The sequence below is a fragment of the Taudactylus pleione genome, unplaced genomic scaffold, assembly GCF_031769625.1.
Source record: "Taudactylus pleione unplaced genomic scaffold, aTauple2 ptg001408l, whole genome shotgun sequence".
Lineage (NCBI taxonomy): Eukaryota > Metazoa > Chordata > Amphibia > Anura > Myobatrachidae > Taudactylus > Taudactylus pleione.
The window spans coordinates 1697628-1716899 of record NW_028285808.1 but is presented as its reverse complement, the minus strand read 5'-3'; the positions used below and the strand labels follow the sequence as shown (position 1 = coordinate 1716899).

At 46.6% G+C, this 19272-nt stretch overlaps 2 protein-coding genes across 4 annotated transcripts in view; one reads left to right on the top strand and one right to left on the bottom strand.

The window, feature by feature from the left end:
* The window catches only part of EVC2 (EvC ciliary complex subunit 2), a 135395-nt gene extending 126813 nt beyond the window's left edge, over positions 1-8582 (bottom strand). Inside the window, exons 1-2 of the mRNA XM_088463562.1 lie at positions 8065-8582; positions 3737-3788 (exon numbers count right to left, since the gene is read on the bottom strand). Of these exons, the coding sequence (XP_088319688.1) occupies positions 3737-3788; positions 8065-8346 (334 nt within the window). The 5' untranslated portion in view covers positions 8347-8582. The remainder of the gene's footprint in view (positions 1-3736; positions 3789-8064) is intronic.
* A 105-nt stretch (positions 8583-8687) lies between these two features.
* Positions 8688-19272, top strand: part of EVC (EvC ciliary complex subunit 1) — a 113478-nt gene continuing 102893 nt past the window's right edge. For all 3 annotated transcript variants that reach the window (XM_088463592.1, XM_088463593.1, XM_088463591.1), the window contains exon 1: positions 8688-9054. In XM_088463592.1, coding sequence (XP_088319718.1) covers positions 8887-9054 — 168 coding nt within the window. In that variant the 5' untranslated portion in view covers positions 8688-8886. The remainder of the gene's footprint in view (positions 9055-19272) is intronic.

The following is a 19272-nucleotide window of genomic DNA, read 5'->3' as shown; positions in this document are numbered from 1 at the left end:
TGTGGCACTACGGACAAGACGGGTCACGTGAGAATCCACCTGTGGAGGGGATTCACACTTAGCAAAATAATTATCCGCGAACGGATAAGCCACCGCCAGGCGTCTCTGCGGCTGGTATCTTTTGCCAGGTTGTTTCCACGCCTCCTCTAAATGGTCCACCAACTGACCCGAAAGAGGAAAGACTGTGGCATCGCCCTTCACATCTTTGAAAAAGGCATACTTAGATTTAGCCGCTGGGGGAACTTCGTCCTCAATCACCAAGGCTGTGCGGACCGCCCGAATAAGTCCAGGAATATATACTTTGGACTTGGCATCAGCGTCCTTAGTATGAAAAGGTTCCTGATCGTAAGGATCCAGAATCTCCCCATCATCAGACGTCCCTTCGTCATCCTCATAAGGAGCGGACAGAGACGCCACCGGCCTTTTATGAGGCCGCATCACAGACTCCCCTTGCAACACATCCGACAAGTGCTGTACAGAACTCGTCAGGGAGTTAACCCACGCTGGCTCCTGAGAACCCGGGAGCGGGGAAATAGGGAGACTGTGGGGTACCACCAATTGTCGTGGGAACCCCTGCATGGGTGACGACACCACAGACTGCTGGGACAAACCCATCGGAGTAAACGCGGGCTGCGGAGCTAACTGGCCCACTAAAGCTGTTAACGCCTGAGCGAAACAAGCCCAGGGCGGCTCCTGTACCGGTGCTGTAACCGTAATAGGCCGCGCCATGGACAAACACTGCCGGCAAAGGCCCTCCGCGCTACCCTCCCCCTCCGCTAACGGTACTTTGCACGTGGTACTGTAGCCGGAGGGGAAAATCACTTTCAGACATGATGGCACCACGTATGTGACCTCTCTCACCAATTAAGTATTAAATAGGCGAGAGACCACCCTGCAGCACCGCACCGCAAGGGCTTTAGCAGAAAGAACAGGGACAGTAATAAAGCTGACAGTTTAGAGAAGAAAAGTTACAGGCAGCGCTAGCACAGTCACATACAATGCAGAGAAATAACAATTCCTGCACTAACAGCGCTGATCACTCAACTACACAGACACAGGGCCTGGTAGGACACAGCGCTGCATACACAGACCTGAGCCACAGCGGAGGAGAGGTATGCGGGGGGACCCAGACCACGATGCTTCCTTCCAGACTTCCAGCAGCGTTCACCATGCGTTGCAGAGAAGATGGCCGCCGAGGAGCAGAGAGAAGCTGGCCTGGGGGAGGAGCGCTGACACAGGACCAGTCAGCACAGTGCAGAGAGGGCTGTGTGCAGCGGGGGAGGCGCCGGCTGTGAGACAGGGAAGGCGCGCTCCCCTGGCATGCATTTAACCCCTGGGACGCCGCAGCGCTACCGCTCTGCTGCGGTCCGCTGTCCCAGGGGGTAGTGGAAGCGCAGGTTGGTCGCCTGGCTCCACGCTGCAGCCAGTCCCCAGGGAGCCCCCTGCCTGGGGACTTAGGACCATGTGATCAGCGGGGACCCACCGCGGGACCCCGCTGCTTACCTCTGTCCCCCTTGAATCCGGCCATGGTCCGGAGCATCTGGGGTCACCGCTAGCTGTGACCCCAGACGCCCACCAGCATCCCCGGATCAGTACCGGCGTTCTGGTACCGGCGGGGTGTAGGGAAGACAGCATGGACGTCAGGACTGACTGTCCATGCTGTTCATCCAGATGTGCAGCCACAGCTGCATGAAGAAAAAGCTTCAGAGGCTCTTCTAGCCCCCACTCCAACAGGTGCACCCGACTCCGGCCGGGCACCAAACTAAACTGGGGTGCCTTGGCCCGGGGGCGGGGTATAGGAGGGGGACCTAGTGCATCCTGGGAGGCTGAAAGCTTAACTCTTTGGTGCCCTGCGACTGACGTCACACCTATACCCCAAGGTATCCTGTGGATACCCTATGGACCCTGAAGTAGAAACATGCGCTCGCTATTTTGTAAAGACGCCCCCTGGCAACTCGCATCCTACGTCATCTCCGCGATTTATTAGATTAATCGAGTACATCGAAAGGCGTCTGAACTGCTCGCAGTGCTTGTGGTTGGATTTTCCTACCACAATCATGTGAACAGTTCAGGCTAAGAGACAACCAAGTGACGTGGCCGATGACGCTGCTTTGTTAATTATGCACACCCTTAAAACGCCCGTTTTGACCGTTTGGCACGCCTGCGTTTGGATCTCCACTCCCCGTTTTCAAGCACCTTCCTCTGTTACCACCCACAAACGCCTCATCCTGTCACTCAAATTAGCAGGCACTCGCTATTTTGCGAACACACGATTTCCGACCGCACTGACTGGTTGGCGCATGCGCATTACGACCCATACGCATGCGCAGATGTGCGAACATTGCTCGGAGCGAACGAGCGGCCACTTACAAGCGGCTCTGAATCAGGCCCAGAGTTTGAGAACCACTGAACTAGTGCAATATCTTACTGTGACCCTAAGACCGCTGCTTTAGAGATTATCCTGGACTATTTTGAAGATCATCAAACTACTTTAAAACTCATCCAGTCATCATCAAACACCATCAAGCTACTGATATCATCAGCACAAGTTAAAAGGTGCCATTTACAACCCACTTCAATACAGCAAACAGTGAAGCCCGATCCCCCTATAACCTCCGCTGTAAAGCACCTCACTCCCAGTTATCCGCAGAGATTTATGGTGAACTACGAACAGGTTTAGCCCAGAAGCGTCAAGAGCCTACAGTAAAATTCCCCCAAATTACTGTAGAGAAATCATGGTTTATCTATTGAAAGTTGGTGCGCCAATAGGGTAATTATTTAATTACCTTCTCTCTAACACAAACATATTCACTTTGGAGCGAAAATTTCGGAATCGGTGATAAATTATCGATGATGAAGTCATTTTCGCCGATTTCAATTATCCCCGTATTCAATTTCAAAGACTTTTCGCAGTCTTTTGAAAAAAAACGGGGATAACTTTTCACCACTGAATAGGTGGCGAAAAAAAGTGCAGAATTGGGGTTTAGGGGTGCAGGCTTAAAAAAAATAGCCTGCACCCCTGGGGATGACATTTAAAAAATAACTGTGTCAAAAAAAGTTTTAAAAAAAAATAGAGACACCCCAAAAAATTAATTAAAAAATTTTGGGTGAAAAAAAAAAAAGGGAAAAAAAGGGTTTAAAAATAGGGAAACAGGTTCAGGGCTATTCTGCAAATATGCGGCAGGTGTTTTCTAGAATAGATTATTAGCGGCAGGTGCATTTTTGCTGAATTTTTAAAAAACACTTTAGGGACTTAAAAATATGCTAGTACCCATTTTCATGTACCCCAAATATGATGGGACCACTTACAAAAACGAAAAAAAATAACCTCAGTGCTCTTCTGCATCACTTCTTCAATGTCGGGAACGAAACACCTGCCGCAGCTATTTAAAACCCCGACTTTCATTTGCAGGCTAAAGCAGGGGTACCCATAGTGATCCCCCAGGTTTTGACAGCTTTAGGGGAGTCCTGCAATTTATTCCAGGTAAAACCAGTTTTTTTTTTTCATCTATCCTATTTCGCCGGCTCCCGTTTTCGTAGCTTTTTAATTGAATATGGGGATAAAGCGGGCGCGCGCCGATACTTTATCCCGGGAAAAGCTCCGATTTTGAGCGAAAAGTCCAACACAGACTTTTCGCTCCAAATTTTATATACCCCTGTATATCCTAGAGATCTAGGTTATTTCAGCACCCCCCCAATATACCCACAATCGGGATAATAGAAAGAAAACCCATACCTGTATTGGGCTCTGCTACGATTTCACCTCGCAGTGGTCTGTGTCTTGGACTCTATAGGCAGAAAAATTTAAAAACAAGAAATAAATATATAATTTAGATTTTGCAAGGTCTAAAAACTTACATTTTTTTTTTAAAGCAGACAAAACACCACTTAAAACATGAGCTTTATGGAGCCTATGAAAGGCTGATAGCAGGAACTCTGTAAATGACTAATATTCAGATTATAAACTCAGATAAGATCATTCCTACATTTTAGTTTTTAAATTCAGGCATTTAGGCACTATTGCTCCATCCGGGAAATGTGGAGAGTATTATGAGAATAAGAAGTGGCATCACATAGACGAGCCATGGCTCCTCCACAACCAGCATTAAATCAACCAAGCAACGTTTTGTCACCAATGCTGGGTATACTCTTGCCGATATATCGCTTGTTCTATCACAAGTACATTGGCGGTGTGTAAATGTGTGTATAGCTTACCAATCGGCTTGTCTGATCGATCCGTCGTCTAAATGCAGGCCCAGCAACAGGGGGGGGGGGGGGGGGGACTGAGGGGTAATGAGATTTCCTTGACCCCAAAACACCCAGTGGTAGCCAGTGGCAATAGTAGGGCATTATTAGTGTGCCAGTATTGGCCAGGAATAATATAAAAGGAGAGACTGTGACATGACAGTGGGTCTGTCCATTACTTAAACCCCCCTTGTTAGCCCCCTGCTGCAGGGTCCTGCATAGTGCACAGTGCAACTTGGCGTGATGATGACTTAGGATGCAGGAGCATTATCGTGCACCGCTAGCCATCCACGTGGGAGCTAGTGAGCCATACTTACCTACCTTTAAAAATCTCTTCCCGGGAGAAGCCCGGGCAAGAGAAGCAGCAGGGGGCAGATGGGGGCGGGGCCTAACTATTTGCGTCATTAAGCCCCGCCCCCTTGCGGCAAACTGCCGCGATTGGGTAAAATTTACATAGGGGGTGGGGCCAAATGCTGTGATTCATGCAGAATCACAAATTAAGCCCCGCCCCCTTCACGGAGACCCGCGATCATCGCGGGTATTCTCCTCATTCTGCCCACTTCACTAGGAAGTGGGCAGAATGCGGGAGAAATGCCTACCCTTCCGGGGGTGCGAGGGGTTACCCGAAAAATCGGGAGCCTCCCGCGAAAGCCGGGAGGGTAGGCATGCATGTAGTGAGCTGTGCCTGCATTATACACACCCGGACTGGCTGGAATTCCTGGCAGCCGCAGTACACAGCAGTAGTGTTAAGGTGCGTATCCAATAGCGGATAGTGGAACGACAGTACGATTATAACATTGTAATCGTACAGTCGTTCCTCTTCCCCTGCAGTGCCTACACTGAACGATATGTCAGTCAGTGCAGGCACCCTCCCTCATCCCTGAACATGGTCAAATCTGTTGTTATCGGCAGATTGACCGGCATGTTCGGGCGATGACTGATGTCAGAAATGACCAGCGGGAGCGCGCATCGTTGGTCGTTTCTGACATTTTCATGCCCGATGTGTGCACGATTAATGAGCGATTGAACAATAACGATATCGTAATCGTTCATTTTAATCGGCAAGTGGACACGCGGCTTTAGACTGTGACTGACCAGACCAGTCCAACCATAAGGAGGGGTGAGTATAGTTTTATATAATACATTTTTAAATTGTGATGTTTCTGTCAGTTACATACATGTGTATTGTTAACAATAATAACCATTCTGCAGTTGGATAGTGGGGTGGTAAGGGGGGCCTCAGAGACATGAGTGTACTGGGCCCCAAAATTCCTGTTGCCGGCCCCTAGTGATTAATCCAACTTTCTAAAGAGTGTAGGTATTATTGCTTATAGCAACCAATCTGATTACTGCTGTCATTTATCTAGTACTTCTTTAAAATGTTAGCTGGAATCTGATTGGTTGCTATTCGGGAACTTCTCTTGAGAAGGTTTGATAAATCTCCAGCTTATTGTCTTGGATGCCCCTAAAACTTGGCCCTATGGAACCACCTTTAATCACTTAGTGATCGCACCAGTTATGGGTATCTCAGTGATGTCACTGGTTCATCCAATAGCATTGCTGTGTACATTGCGTACATTGCCTACAGACAGCAGATTCACTTAACAGCGAGCAGAAATGAATACTGGAAAACAATACTCCATCATTACCCTGTATATCTAAAACTGTAAATTGTTGGCCTTTCAGTAATCACAATCTCAAGCATCTTTCCTGACCAATATTACTTATGGGGTAATTGACACCTTGCTTGGCTAGGTCAGGAATATGATATGCAATTAATGCAGATACAAATCTCAGCATACCTAATAAAAGCTGGTATTGTTATACCTGGAGGGGGGGAGAGCAGGGGTGTAAGGGAAGTCAGCTTAAAAAAAAAAGGTCATAGGCTGCGATGGGCAATAACTCCCCTTTATCTCTATCGCAGGTTTAGTTCATCTCCTCCTTATTCTTTAAGCTATTAATCCCTAATTGTCTCAATTTAGGAGCAATAGGCCTGGTTATAGGGAGGTCCTGTCAGTATATGAAGGGGAAGCCTAGTAGTTCAGAAGCACTAAACCGACCACTCGTACACTTGCTGCAGAAGCCGCCGGTGATTGACAGCTGAACATGTAAATGCCCGCCCACTTGTAGCGTCAACCATGACGCATTGGGGCCGACGATTGCCAAATGTGTATGCACTTACCAACAGTCAGACAGGAAGGCGGATCGGCCGGGTGGTGTACCCAGTCCTAGTGTGTACCCAGCCTTAGGGTGCCACGAGGACAGATTTTGGGAACATCCGGCATAGGGTCTTTTTCACACCGCGGCCACACACCAACAGACTTGCAGTGGACTGGGAAGTTAGAATTGGCACTGGTGTCGCAATTGTGGCAGTGTAAATTCATATAACGCGTGGCGGGATGCATGATGCTGCTCTTTCATATCGGCCCCCGGTCTCTTGCCTCCAAAGATCTGCATCTTTTTCACACTGCAAGTCCAATATTGGTGTACTGGGTTTGTATACTTTCACATTACCAGTTACGAAAAAGATTAATATTACCAAATATTTTGCAAAAAGGACACATGGCCGGTCATCGGTCACAGATCACTCGATAATCGGTTTTCTGAGTAACCTTATAGTTGTGTAGAACTAGTTACAAGTCACAGGGCGTGCCGCGAGTTAAGTGGGCGTTGTTTCACGGCCCGTCTCGATCTTTCAGTATTCCGGCCAAGCAGAGTGCCAGGAGGCGGAGCTGCTCAGCCAGGGTTTAACACTGGACCGGACCATCTGGCCTTCTGGCATTTGCAGTCCGCATGCCCGTGCTGCATCCATTCACACTCCGGGGGTCCGGCACGGCCACACAAATGCGGCGGTGGGGGTCCCCAACCTCCCGATTTGACCACCCCCGGGCCACTTCGGCCCACGGGTGGAACAGCGGGACAGTACAGAAATTGGGATGTTGGGGAGGGGTGCGCCCACTATGGATGGCGCCCCTGTGCGACCGCACTGGTCGAACACCCCTAGAGCTGACCCTGCCTGGCACCAGGGAGAAAGAAAAAACAAACATTAACAAAAATTATGGGGCTCTGCGCCATCGATGGCAGAGAACTACTGGAACTCCGCCCTCGATGGCAGTTTTTGACCATTGATGGTCATCTGTAATAATTGGAACAGATTGCTAATACTGAAATTGTGAACATTTATTTATACAGCACACATATATTCCGCAGCACTTTACAAATAATATTTAGTTATTCACATCAATCCCTGCCGCAGTGGAACTTACAATCTATATTCCCTATGTACCCTGTACCCTGGTATGTAAACACATATACATACCAGGGTAAATTTTTTTGTCACAAGCCAATTAACCTACCAGTATGTTTTTGGAGTGTGGGAGCAAACAGGAGTAACCGAAGGAAACCCACGCAAAGGGAGAACATGCAAACTTAACACAGATAGGGCCCTGGTTGGAATCGAACTGTGAGGCAGCAATGCTAACCACTTCACCTCTGTGTTGCCCCACTACAAATAATCAGTTAATATTATGTATTCCAATTTCCAACATGTTCTGGGCTCTTCAGATATTGTATTGCTAATAATAAAACAATACCAAAAGAGAACATAAATATTTCTACTAGGAAAGGCATTATTATTTTTATAAAGCGCTAATATTCACAAATGCAAAACAAATATGCAATCAGCTTACACTGCACACATGATCTATCTTTTCATCTATTTATCCATATATCAGAGGACGTGCCAGCATTAACTTTATACTGCTAGACACTGAGCACGTTGGTTGGCACTGCATCAGTACACAGTGACTAGCCTCTTACCTGCATTGCTATGGTATGACCCAAGTCCCTGCCCAGGGGCATACAATGAGAGGTGGCATTGGGTGGTCCTGCATCATCCATGAGGCCTCTGCAATCCTCTCTGTGCTGCCTATATGAAGAAGCTTGTATCCCATCCACATTTAATAAGGAAGGTATGCACATCATGTATGGGGCTCTGGTGGAGTTACAAAATGTCAGATATAAAAGCATGAGAAGCAGGGTGGCACCAAATGGGTAAGCCCTTAGCAAAACTGCCATCCACAAATAGGTTCCATCTTCCATCCTAGAAGGAGGCAATGTATAAGAAATAAAGTGAGTGGGGTGAGCTCAGTGCCCAGCCACTGCCCATCTTATATAGCCTGGCACGACTTTCTGGAGGGTCTTCATCAGCGATGGACAGTGTTGTGTGTGCACGGAGCCCATTGCACTATACAGTGCACAAAGCGATCACTTCCAGAGGAGGAAGAAGGAGTGGGGACACTGCACGGAAAAAGAGGGACTGTTTTAGGAATGTGCGATCCCACCTCCCAGCTGAGATTGGTGAAGGCAGCAGCAATAATCCGACCCCTCTCCCCCCCACCCCTGTTCCTCTTTCCTTTGCATTGTGGGAGTTGTAGGAACTTTTCTGCAACAACAAAAAAAACTTCCTTGGAAACTTTTGTCAAGTTGAGAGAGAGCTGTTACCTTCCCCGGCCCTGGGGATGTGCTGCAGACTGTGCACCCAGGTCTGCATTACACCACCATAAGTATCATCATGGACGTTGTCTGCGTTATACCGAAGGTTTAGGTGTTCGGAGATCTGCACTGGTGCCACTGGTAGCCATGGCATCTGCTGGCTGCGACACGGATATAGCGCTGACCTATACTGTGGAGTCTCTCCAGGTGGTCCCCGGGCTACTGGCAGCCGCGGTGGTCCTGGGGGTTGTGTTTGGGGTGACTGCAGCCGGACTTATCTCCTGGTATGTGCTCCTGCCACTTCTCTCCAGGAAGGTAGGTGCTGTGTATTATATATACCCCTGTCCTTCTATAATAGTTTAGTTGTCCTATCATCGTATAGTTATTAGATTCTGCTCATTTCATTGCAACAAAAAGTTCATTTGGACTTTAGTGAACGTTATTCATCATGCTATAATGATTATGGGATAATGAACAGATTTTTGATTTCTGCTGCAGACTGGAGTAGTAGTTTTTGTTATTTTTTTTCTATAAATTACTGGGATATCCGGAGGTAGCGATGGACATCGGAGATACATTTTTCTATCAAGTCTGATGACATGGGGCCTCATCCTGAGCCGCAGGCAAAGCTGATGTTTAAGTCGTAGTTGCGCGATTATTCTAACTGCAGATGCACAAAAAGTTCTGAAAACCCCTACGGTGTGTACGGTCAATGGTGCTGTTGCGATCATGTCAGACAGTATCAGAAATGTGGCAGCAAAGTGATGCTTATTCCGTATTGATCCAAAACATTGATATGGGACCTCTGGCCGGACATCCCTATCCAGAGGAAATCAATGACCCCACCAAGTAAGGGCAGAATGCGGCAATGCCTGTGGCCAAGCACTATATGTAAGTGCCTGGCGGCTGAGAGGACTATAGATGGGGCCTGCACAGCTGCTCCCAATGTGGTTTAAATGAGAGCATCTGAGCAGCTTCCTCTGTATGGATGGCAACCAGTGGTGGCCCCAGAGGTGGGGCTACAGCACAATCCAATATTCAAATAGGGGAGCCATCACCAACTGACAGTGAGTCCCAGCTGGTGATGTGTGGCAGCGTTTGGGGTGGCAGCAGGGTTAGGACTAGACTATACAGCGCAGATGGACCTGTGACGTCACACCCACGTGACCCGGCCTGAAAGGGGGAGGGGCGGGGATGCTAATGGGGGACCAAAAGTGTCCCTTTGCTGCGCTCGCCACGCTTCGGGCACGGTGGCAGTGCAGCAGCGCTCGCCACAATTATTTATTCCCCCTCTATGCCCTCGTGGATGGTAACGCAGGAGCGGTCCAGCCTCCTGCAGCGGTCACGTGGTGGATATGTCACAGAGGTCCTTTAGCCACATAGGAAATAGCAACCGTGGAAGCAGGTGTGGCTTCCCTATTTGAATTTTGGACTGCGCTGAAGCCCCACCTCTGGAGCTACCACTGATGTCAACCATTGATATTTCCAATCCAAGGGAGATGTACTAAGCTCTGGAAAGTGAAACATTGGAGAGTGATAAACTACCAGCCACTCAGCTCCTAACTGTCATGTTACAGGCTGTTTTTGAAAAGCGTCAGGAGCTAAGTGGTTGGTAGTTTATCAGTCTCCATCTTATCACTTTACAGCATTTTTAAGTTTGGTACATCCTGCCCTATAGCTTGTGCCATAGTAGCCACATTAATAGCACCTTGAAAAAAACAAAGGAAAAGGGGATTTACGAAGCTGTTTCGTATAGCCTGCCCTAGTGATTAAAGTAATGCAGAACTGTTTTCAAGTACCAATGTATAACAGTACAAAGAGTTGGTATATTTGACACACAAATGTAAATGCAACTGTATTTACTGTGCACATTTTAGTACATAAATCAACTTTTGAACCATGACTGTAGCAGACATATTTACACAAGGCCAGGCCACATCAGGAGCACGGTTATGTGGGCATTTAGCAAAAGACTGTAACAGGAGGATTTTATAGTGACATTGATTTGTTTATTTCATCAGTGGTACATGAGACTGGTTAGAGAGCATGCACAATCCGGGTTAACATACCAACACTTGATGGTCGGTATGCTAACCCTACCCCTCCCTGGTGCCTGAACCTAACCCCTAACCCTCCCCCCAATCCCGTTACTTAACGGGATTCTGACCGGCGTCGACATTCTGGCGCCAGTAAGGTAAGCGTCTGCATCCAGACCGCCAGGATGCCGAACGCATGCCTTGCTTATAGCAGCATTAAAAAAAAAAAAAAAAAAAATCACCTCTATATTATATTATACATTATCTTGCACACAGACACATATACCAGGGTTATTTTGGCCTACTAGTAAGTATTTGAAGTATGGGAGCAAACCAAAGCATCAAAAGAAAACCTAATGCAAACATGGGGAGATCATGCAAACTCCACACACATAGGACCCTGGTTGAAATCAAATCCATGACTGTGATGCTTCAGTGCTGACCACTATGTCACTGTGCTGCCCACAGTTGTGACCAAGCTTGCCTGTGGAGATGCAGTCTCCATAGTTAGAAAGGACATTTAAAGACCAGGACAATATAGACTCTCAAGCCCCAATTGTCCCTATAGAGTTCCAGTGCCTGCTAGTAAAAATCTTAAATATTTAGTCTAGTAAAAATGGAGAATTCTACCTGTAGGAAATCCTTCTCCTAGCTAGCAGTCCAACAGGGGTTGCCAACCTAAGACACCATTCATTATCCAATGAATGCTGACCTATTCAGAACCCTAGGTGACAGTGGTAACAGAACATACAATATTTAAAGGGAGATATATAAAATGATAGAAGCTAATTGGTTGCTATGGGTAACCTCCACTTTATCTCTCTCAAAGGTTTGATACATCTCCCCCTTCAGGAGAAATGCCCATTGAACATCTACACAGCTTTCATCGAATACATTCCCCTTGTACAATCATTGAATCTTATCCATGGAGTCTATTTATTAAGCAGTGATTACCCTTTTTTTACTGGAGAAGGGCGTTATCACGGCTTCTCTCTATTCAACAAGAGAAAAATCGCTAATTTCTCCTGCGGTCCTTCTATTAGCGCATGTTATTGCAGTACCAAGGGAGACTGTGAGGTAGGTTCAGTTTATAAAACTAAGGGCCTGATTCAGACCCGCTCGCTAGCACTGTGTGCTCGCAAGCAGCCCGATGGTTTGCGAATGCACATGCGCACGCTTCGTTCTGTGCGTGCGTGAACTACTCTGTGCGATCGCAGGCCGCTCGCTCGCCCAGCAAAGACAGCCCAGTGAAATGAGTGACAGGAGAGGCCGTGTGTGGGTGGTAACAGGGGCAGGACACTAATAACGGGCGAGTGGAGGTGCGAACGCAGGCGTGCCTGGGTGTTTCAACGCTGTTTTTAAGACGTGCATAATTAATAGGCAGCGTCATAGTACACGTCACATGCCTGTTTTTTACACTGAAGTCCTCGCAGTGCTTGCGGCAGGGTAAGGCAAACACAAGTGCTGCGTTAGCTTCCGATGGTGCTCGATGTACCAGTGTTTAAATACACTTCCTGGAGATGACGTGCGCAAGTGGGCGTCTCAACATATGCTAATGGGTGTCTGCATACACAGAGCGATCGCTCGCACAGCCAAAGTGGGTGTGCTTATGCCTTGGCGAGCGATCGCTTCCCATGTCGTCAATTTGAAAAATTTGCCAACGCTGGATGCGAGCGATCGCATCTAGTGAGCGGGTCTGAATCAGGCCCTAAGCCTTTTGCTTCTATGTGGCATTACCTATTCCAGCAATGGGAGAGGCTTCGCTGCTCCCCTCCAGGCCAGATGCTGGCTGCGCACTTACTGAACCCTTCCCCAGTAGCAGTGTTTTTGTCAGGGCTGAAGAGAAGCGGACAGGCACGCTTGCGTTTTTCTGACCACCTTCCCGTCACCACTCCCAAACGCTGACAGCCTGTCATTCGCTTTGCGATGGATTCTGCTATGCGCACGTGCACTGCGGCCTATGCGCAATGGCAAACAATTGATCAATTCCATTTTTGCACTTACGATAGGTACTGAATCAGGCCCTTAGTCACTACTTTTTAAAACCCTTTGCTATAGTGTGTCTTTCTAAATAAAACGAAGGGTTCAATATTTCAAAATGTACTGTACTTTGTGTCGAAGCCAGATGATTGGCTGAGACCAGATCTTAAATTAATATCGGGCGACACCATCTTGTGTTGCCCCTGACGACGCCATCTTGCGTCGTCAGCACGAAACCATTGTGTGCGATGCTATATGAGATTATTACCGTCTTGCGTCTGCTTTGCTCCCGTATATTGTTAAAAGTCCTACCATAACCTATACGCACAGTTGCGCTTATCAAAGCACTTTACACATAAACGCGCCACGCATATTAGCGACTTTACGCAATATTCTCACACTTACACATACCAAAACTTATAAAAAGTTTCCTCCACATTAAAAGCTAAATATTACAGGTTTTATTAGCAAATACTTATGTTGTGAAATGTAATGTATCCGATATTTAAGGTACATAAGCTAGTAGACATATCAAGTTTGGTACCATTCTAAATCACTGTTTATTTGTAGATTTCCGGTTTGACCCGCAAGGAAATCGCATCATGCATTCGCAAGATATGAACTATATGAAAATAGTGGTTAGAATGTGAAACTGTATGTAGTGTATTTTGCTAGTTTAAACCAATTCTTCGGCGGGATAACCACACAAAGCAACATCTGAGGAATTGGGACATACCCCTAGTGATGCTATATGAACTGTCCAATGACCTGCATCGTATCAGATATTCTGTATTTAATTGTCTTTGCGCTAATTGTGCTAGATGAAAGTGTGTAAATTTCTTTTATTGCAATAAGAACTTTTTGTGCATTGGAACCACAATTATTGTCTGGACAGCGATTTATTTCTCTCAAGCAATTCAGCAACAGGATTGAAGGAATAGAATTCAGCAACAGTGATTGCAGCTGTTACAGAGTCTACAGACATCTCAGAGCGTCATACCGAGCCAGTGAGTTACTGTCACAGGATACAAGTTCTTATACAGAAGGTGATCACCCTGGAAATAAAGAGATCCTGGTGGACAGACACACAGAGAGACAGTTGAATTGAAAATTCCCATTTTATACTAGTAGGAGCGCCTCCTGGATACACTTGGTGATATCTTTATATTGTAAGTGTTGTGGAATCGATGTCCTTTATTGTGTGATCTTAAGGGGCGCTGATTAGGAACTTGGGGACAAGACCAGAAAGGTTTGTTTCTTTTATTGTCTGTGTTTTGTTTTGTGTGTTAGTTGCATTATTGTGTATGCGACTAGTCGCACAATAGTGTATATGTGTTTCCGGTATTGTTGCCACGTGTTCAAACAAATTGTTTAAGATTGCATTGTCATATTGATAGCGATTACATTGTTTTGAGTCTCTTAATCATACTGCCATATCTGAGAAAAAGTTTAATTTCTTTTCTGCGCAGAAAAGGTGCATGATAGACGTATATTTGTGATGAGAATACGGGTACTGTGTGTTCCCTAGTGCTAGGTTACTGTGTGTTTCCTAGGGTACACATAGCAGGTGTATTGCAGAAAGGGGTACTGTGTGTTCCCTACTACTAGGGGTACTGTGTGTTCCTTAGAGGTAAAATCGTCTCTCAGTGTGATCGCAAAATCCATTGATCAGTTAGGTTCTTTGGGCATTGCGATTGAACGACACGGTTGGGGCAGACCGTGATTGTGAACTGAGTTGTGGTGGAGGAAATCACTGCTAGCAGTGGAAAGTACTCGAAAAGGGACTTGGTTTGGGGTACTGTGTGTTCCCATTGGTTAGGGGTACTGTGTGTTCCCTATCCGGAAGGCAGGATATTGTATAGGCGGCATTCTGCTGCTTGTTGTGTAGGTTGACTGTAAAGATTAGCGAGTTGGTTGTACACAGCAGGTGAAGGTGAGTGGACGCAGCCTGTGATTTCGTCCACCGGTCCACATACTAGCGAAAAGTGCATAGCGTTTTCCCAGATGGGTGCCAGGCTGACGCTGGGTATGGTGGAAGATGTGCTTCTTTTGGAAGGGCCGACAGGATCGGCAAGGCATATAATGCATACAAAGTACGGAGCGTATGCAACTACGCACTGTAATGTATGGGTTAATATGACGAGGAAGTGTGTGAAACCTTTTCTGAAGATTGGCAGGTTTGATGTGGAAATCTTGAACATTGTTAGAGATAGCATCTGTGTGGTGAAATCTCTGAAGAAAAGAGTAGAATATAACGATTGCTTGAAGCTGTGGCAGCATAAGGGAACCATGTGGCTTAGCGGTGTGCACGCGGCGCAAAATAGCGTTGCGCTCACGACACAAGGGAGCGCACACGCAACGCAAAATAGCGTTGTGTGCGCACCACAAGGAAGTGCGTATGCATGGCAAGGTAGTGTTGCCGAAAGTACAGTTAGTAGCGCAGGCGCACCTCCACCGCCCTACGTGATGGAAAGTGAAGATACAGCCCATATCAAAAATGATAAAAATTTAACAAATAAATTGTACCCTCTCCTGAGTAATTATAAGGAAAATGTTTATGAAGCAGATGATGAACCTGTTGTAATGTCAGCCATTTCTCATGCAGTTCAAATGTTAAATGTTCCTCCACAGCAGGTACAGGAAGTGACCTCACCAATAGTAGTAGCAGAAGTGCTACCACCCGCAGAAGCCATAGCGGAAGCTGGTGGAAATACTATTATACTTTGCAGTAATAGACTGAACCCCCCAAGTACCAAGGACAAAGGTAACGGTGTGGTAGGCATGCATCCAGTCTGGACAATAACCTTTCCCAATGGGAATCCGGATGCAGGTGGTGTAGTACCTACAAGGGAGGTAGCAATGCATTGTCCATGGACGAGAGCGGAGCTACATTCCATAATGACAGATTTCCCTGACCCTAGAAAGGAGTTAGCAAAGTGCCAGAGATTTATAAAAGATTTAGGTAATGCTCATGAGCCAACCAACAAAGATTGGTGAGTGGTATTACGGGCATGTCTTCCACACAATACCGACGTGAAAAAGTTTATCACGCTTTGTGTATTGGATGGAGATAGTTCCTTAACTGACAAAGGAATCAGAACAACGTAACCCGCATAATCACCCAATTGGCCGTATATTTTCCAATGGTAGTTAACTGGAGTAAAATTTTTACAATTAAACGGAAGTAGAGTGAGTCTGCAGAAGATTATTTCTCCAGAGCACTGCAGACTATTACCCAGTACACTGGGATAGAGGACATAAAAGATAGCACACACCACAGGGAAATGGTCATCACGGTACTTATGGATGGTCTTAAAGACAATCTAAAGACCAGGGTTCAGACCTCACATCCTGGGTGGAGGGGAATTACGATAAGACATCCTCATGGAAACTGCTATTGAACAAGATATAAAAATATCCTGAGGAAGCGTGAAACACAGAGTGAGAAGCTAATGGCTGTCAGCATTCAAGGTCTTGAAACAATATACCAACAGCCACCAGACACCTACTCACCTGCGCAGCTACAAGTTCTCAATACATATCACCCTGCGCAGTCACAAATTACACAGCCATACCACACATATCACACTCTGCAACAAAACACATATCAACATACCTTGCCTCAGAACACATTCCACACACAGCCACTACCCCCATATCCACATCCCCAGCCATTATCTTTCCACACTCCCCAACCCACACAACAACAACCTTTCAAACCATACCCACCACGAAGGTGTTATAACTGCAACCAGAAGCGACACCTAATTATGGACTGTAAAGCAAAGAAACTCCAAAACATCACCAGAATGCAGGAAACTTTCAGGAATCACCTGCTCACATAGTGGCAGTAAATGCTTTATTGGAGCAGGACAGTCAGCTCTAGGGGTCAGGTCACACCTGTAGTCTACAGCCAGTCAGGTTAACTGGGAGTATTAGGGAAGAACCTGTAATGATGGTTGATGTAGCTGGTACTAAACATACTTTTCTTGTAGACACTGGGGCGACCAGATCAGTGTTAAAATCTCCATCCAATTTACAGGTGACCTGCAAGACAGTACCAGCAATGGGTGTAACTGTGCAGCATTATCCTTTAACCGAATCTGCAGAGGTTACTATCGGGCCATTGCATACAAGGCATTCCTTTCTCCTGGCAGCAACGGCTCCTACTAACCTACTGGGAAGGGATTTCTTGTGTAAAATGGGAAGTGTCATTTATTGTTCCCCTGATGGTATATTTTTATATATCCCAGAGAGAGTTGCGCACGAGGTAAGGGATATATTGGACACTCTACAAAGGTTAATGCTTCACTCTACCATTCTAGAGCAAAGTCCATTACAGGTAAAGGAGATGTTCTCAAATACCGGGTTCCCTTTGGACCAAAGATGGACAGGACACTGGATTAATGGCAAATGTAGCTCCTGTTATGATCAACTTAAAGGTGGGAAGACAGGCTCCAAAAATCCCTCAGTACCCTTTAAAACCAGAGATGGAGTTAGGGGTGTATCCCATAATTGAGAGATTGCTCCAGCAGGGGATTTTAGTCTGTACAGCTAGTGTAGCCAACAGTCCCATCTTTCCTGTGAAGAAGAGTGGTGGGAGGGGTTATAGGGTAGTACAGGACCTTAGAGGGTTTAATAAGGTAGTTGAGAGCCAATTCCCTGTAGTGCCAAATCCAGCTGTCATTGTCATGCAGATCCTTACACGACTGTTTACAATCTTTTCAACCTGCCAATGGATCTGTTCAAATCCAATATGTAGACAATTTATTGTTGTGTTCTGATTCTTTTATGTCATGTTTAAATGATGCTAAACTACTGTTGCTTCATCTCTCACAGACAGGACACAAGGTTGCTAAGTACAAATTACAGCCATGCCAGACTAAGGTTAAATACTTGGGACGATGTCTAACCCAGGAGCTACGAAATTTGACAACCGACAGAATACAGGCCATACAGACCATGACACTGCCGCAGAACCAACAGCAAATCCGTGCCTTCTTGGAATGTGTGGATACTGCAGATCATGGAAACCCGAGTTTTTCTATTTTGGCTTTACCATTGCAGGACTTAGGCCCTCATTCAGACCCACTCCCGAGTGGCTGTCCGCTCGCAAGTGGGTCGATGGTCTGCACTGCGCATGCGCACGACGGAGGGAGCTCCGCCGTGCGCTTGCGCGAGACGCGACGAGCGAAGGACTTTCCTTCGCTCGTAGTGTCTCATCAAAGGGGGCGTGCTGTCGATGTTGACTGACAGCACGCCCCCTTTGGTGGGCGTGCCTGCCAGACGGAGGTGTTCCCAAGGGAACGCCTACCATCTGAAGCCGGCCCCGCTGACATCACTAGTGATGTCAATGGGAGTGATTTTGGCTCTGATAGAGCCAAAATCACTCCTGGCCTTGCGGTTGAGAAACTCAACCGCAGGCTTCTGCTCGCTCGTATATGCTGTGGGTGGTGACCAACAGCTATACGAGCGTCCAGGAGGACGCTCCATATTAATGGAGGTGGGCCCTGATTCAGAGCGAGCGCTCTGGTCAGAGCGTCCGGCTCTGAATCAGGACACTAGTTTCTTCCTCAAAACCCGACTGTGTCACACACACTGAGGAAACAGAGCAGGCTTTCCTTAACCTTAAGGACAGTCTGACAAGAGCACCTGCATTGGGAATACCAGATTACGGAAAACTTTTTGATTTGTATTGTACGGAGGCTGATGGCTGCGCAACAGTTGTCCTCACACAAAAACATAGTGATGCTAGTAGACCCATAGCATACTACAGTACACAATTGGACACTGTGGCAAGATCACTCCCAACGTGTTTAAGAAGTGTAGCAGCAACTGCTCTTTTGGTCAGTAAGAGTGAGGATGTTATTTAGGCAATGATATGATTGTTTATACACCCCATGCTGTATCTGCTTTGCTGAATTCTGCCCAAACCAGACATGTTTCCTCAGCTAGGTTCACGAAATGGGAACTAGCTCTAATAGCACCTGCAGATATCACTATTAAACGGTGCAGTTCGTTAAAACCCAGCAACATATTTACCGTATGTGCCTCAGGATGCACAAAGGGTGGAGAGAGGTGAGTCGCTGGTGGAAGGTGAGTTTTGCAGGTATGCTGATGCAAATGATTGTATGGAATATTTGAATAAGACCTTTATTACAATACCTGACATACATGATACACCTTTAGAAAATGTAGATGTGACATTTTACACGGATGCGAGTTGTCATAGACAAACTGACACTGGAGAGTTATGTACAGGTTATGCTGTTGTAAATGATGAGGACATTATAGAAGCTGAACCCTTTGATCCACCTCACTCGGCCCAAGTGGCGGAGCTAGTGGTGCTAAGAAGAGCGTGTGAGTTGGCAGAAGGCAAAGCTGCTAACATATACACTGACTCTAGGTATGCCTTTGGGGGTCGTACACGATTTTGGAGCTCTATGGCATCTTAGAAATTTATGACAGCAGCAGGCACACCAGTAGCACTCTTAAAACATATAAAAGGACTATTGAC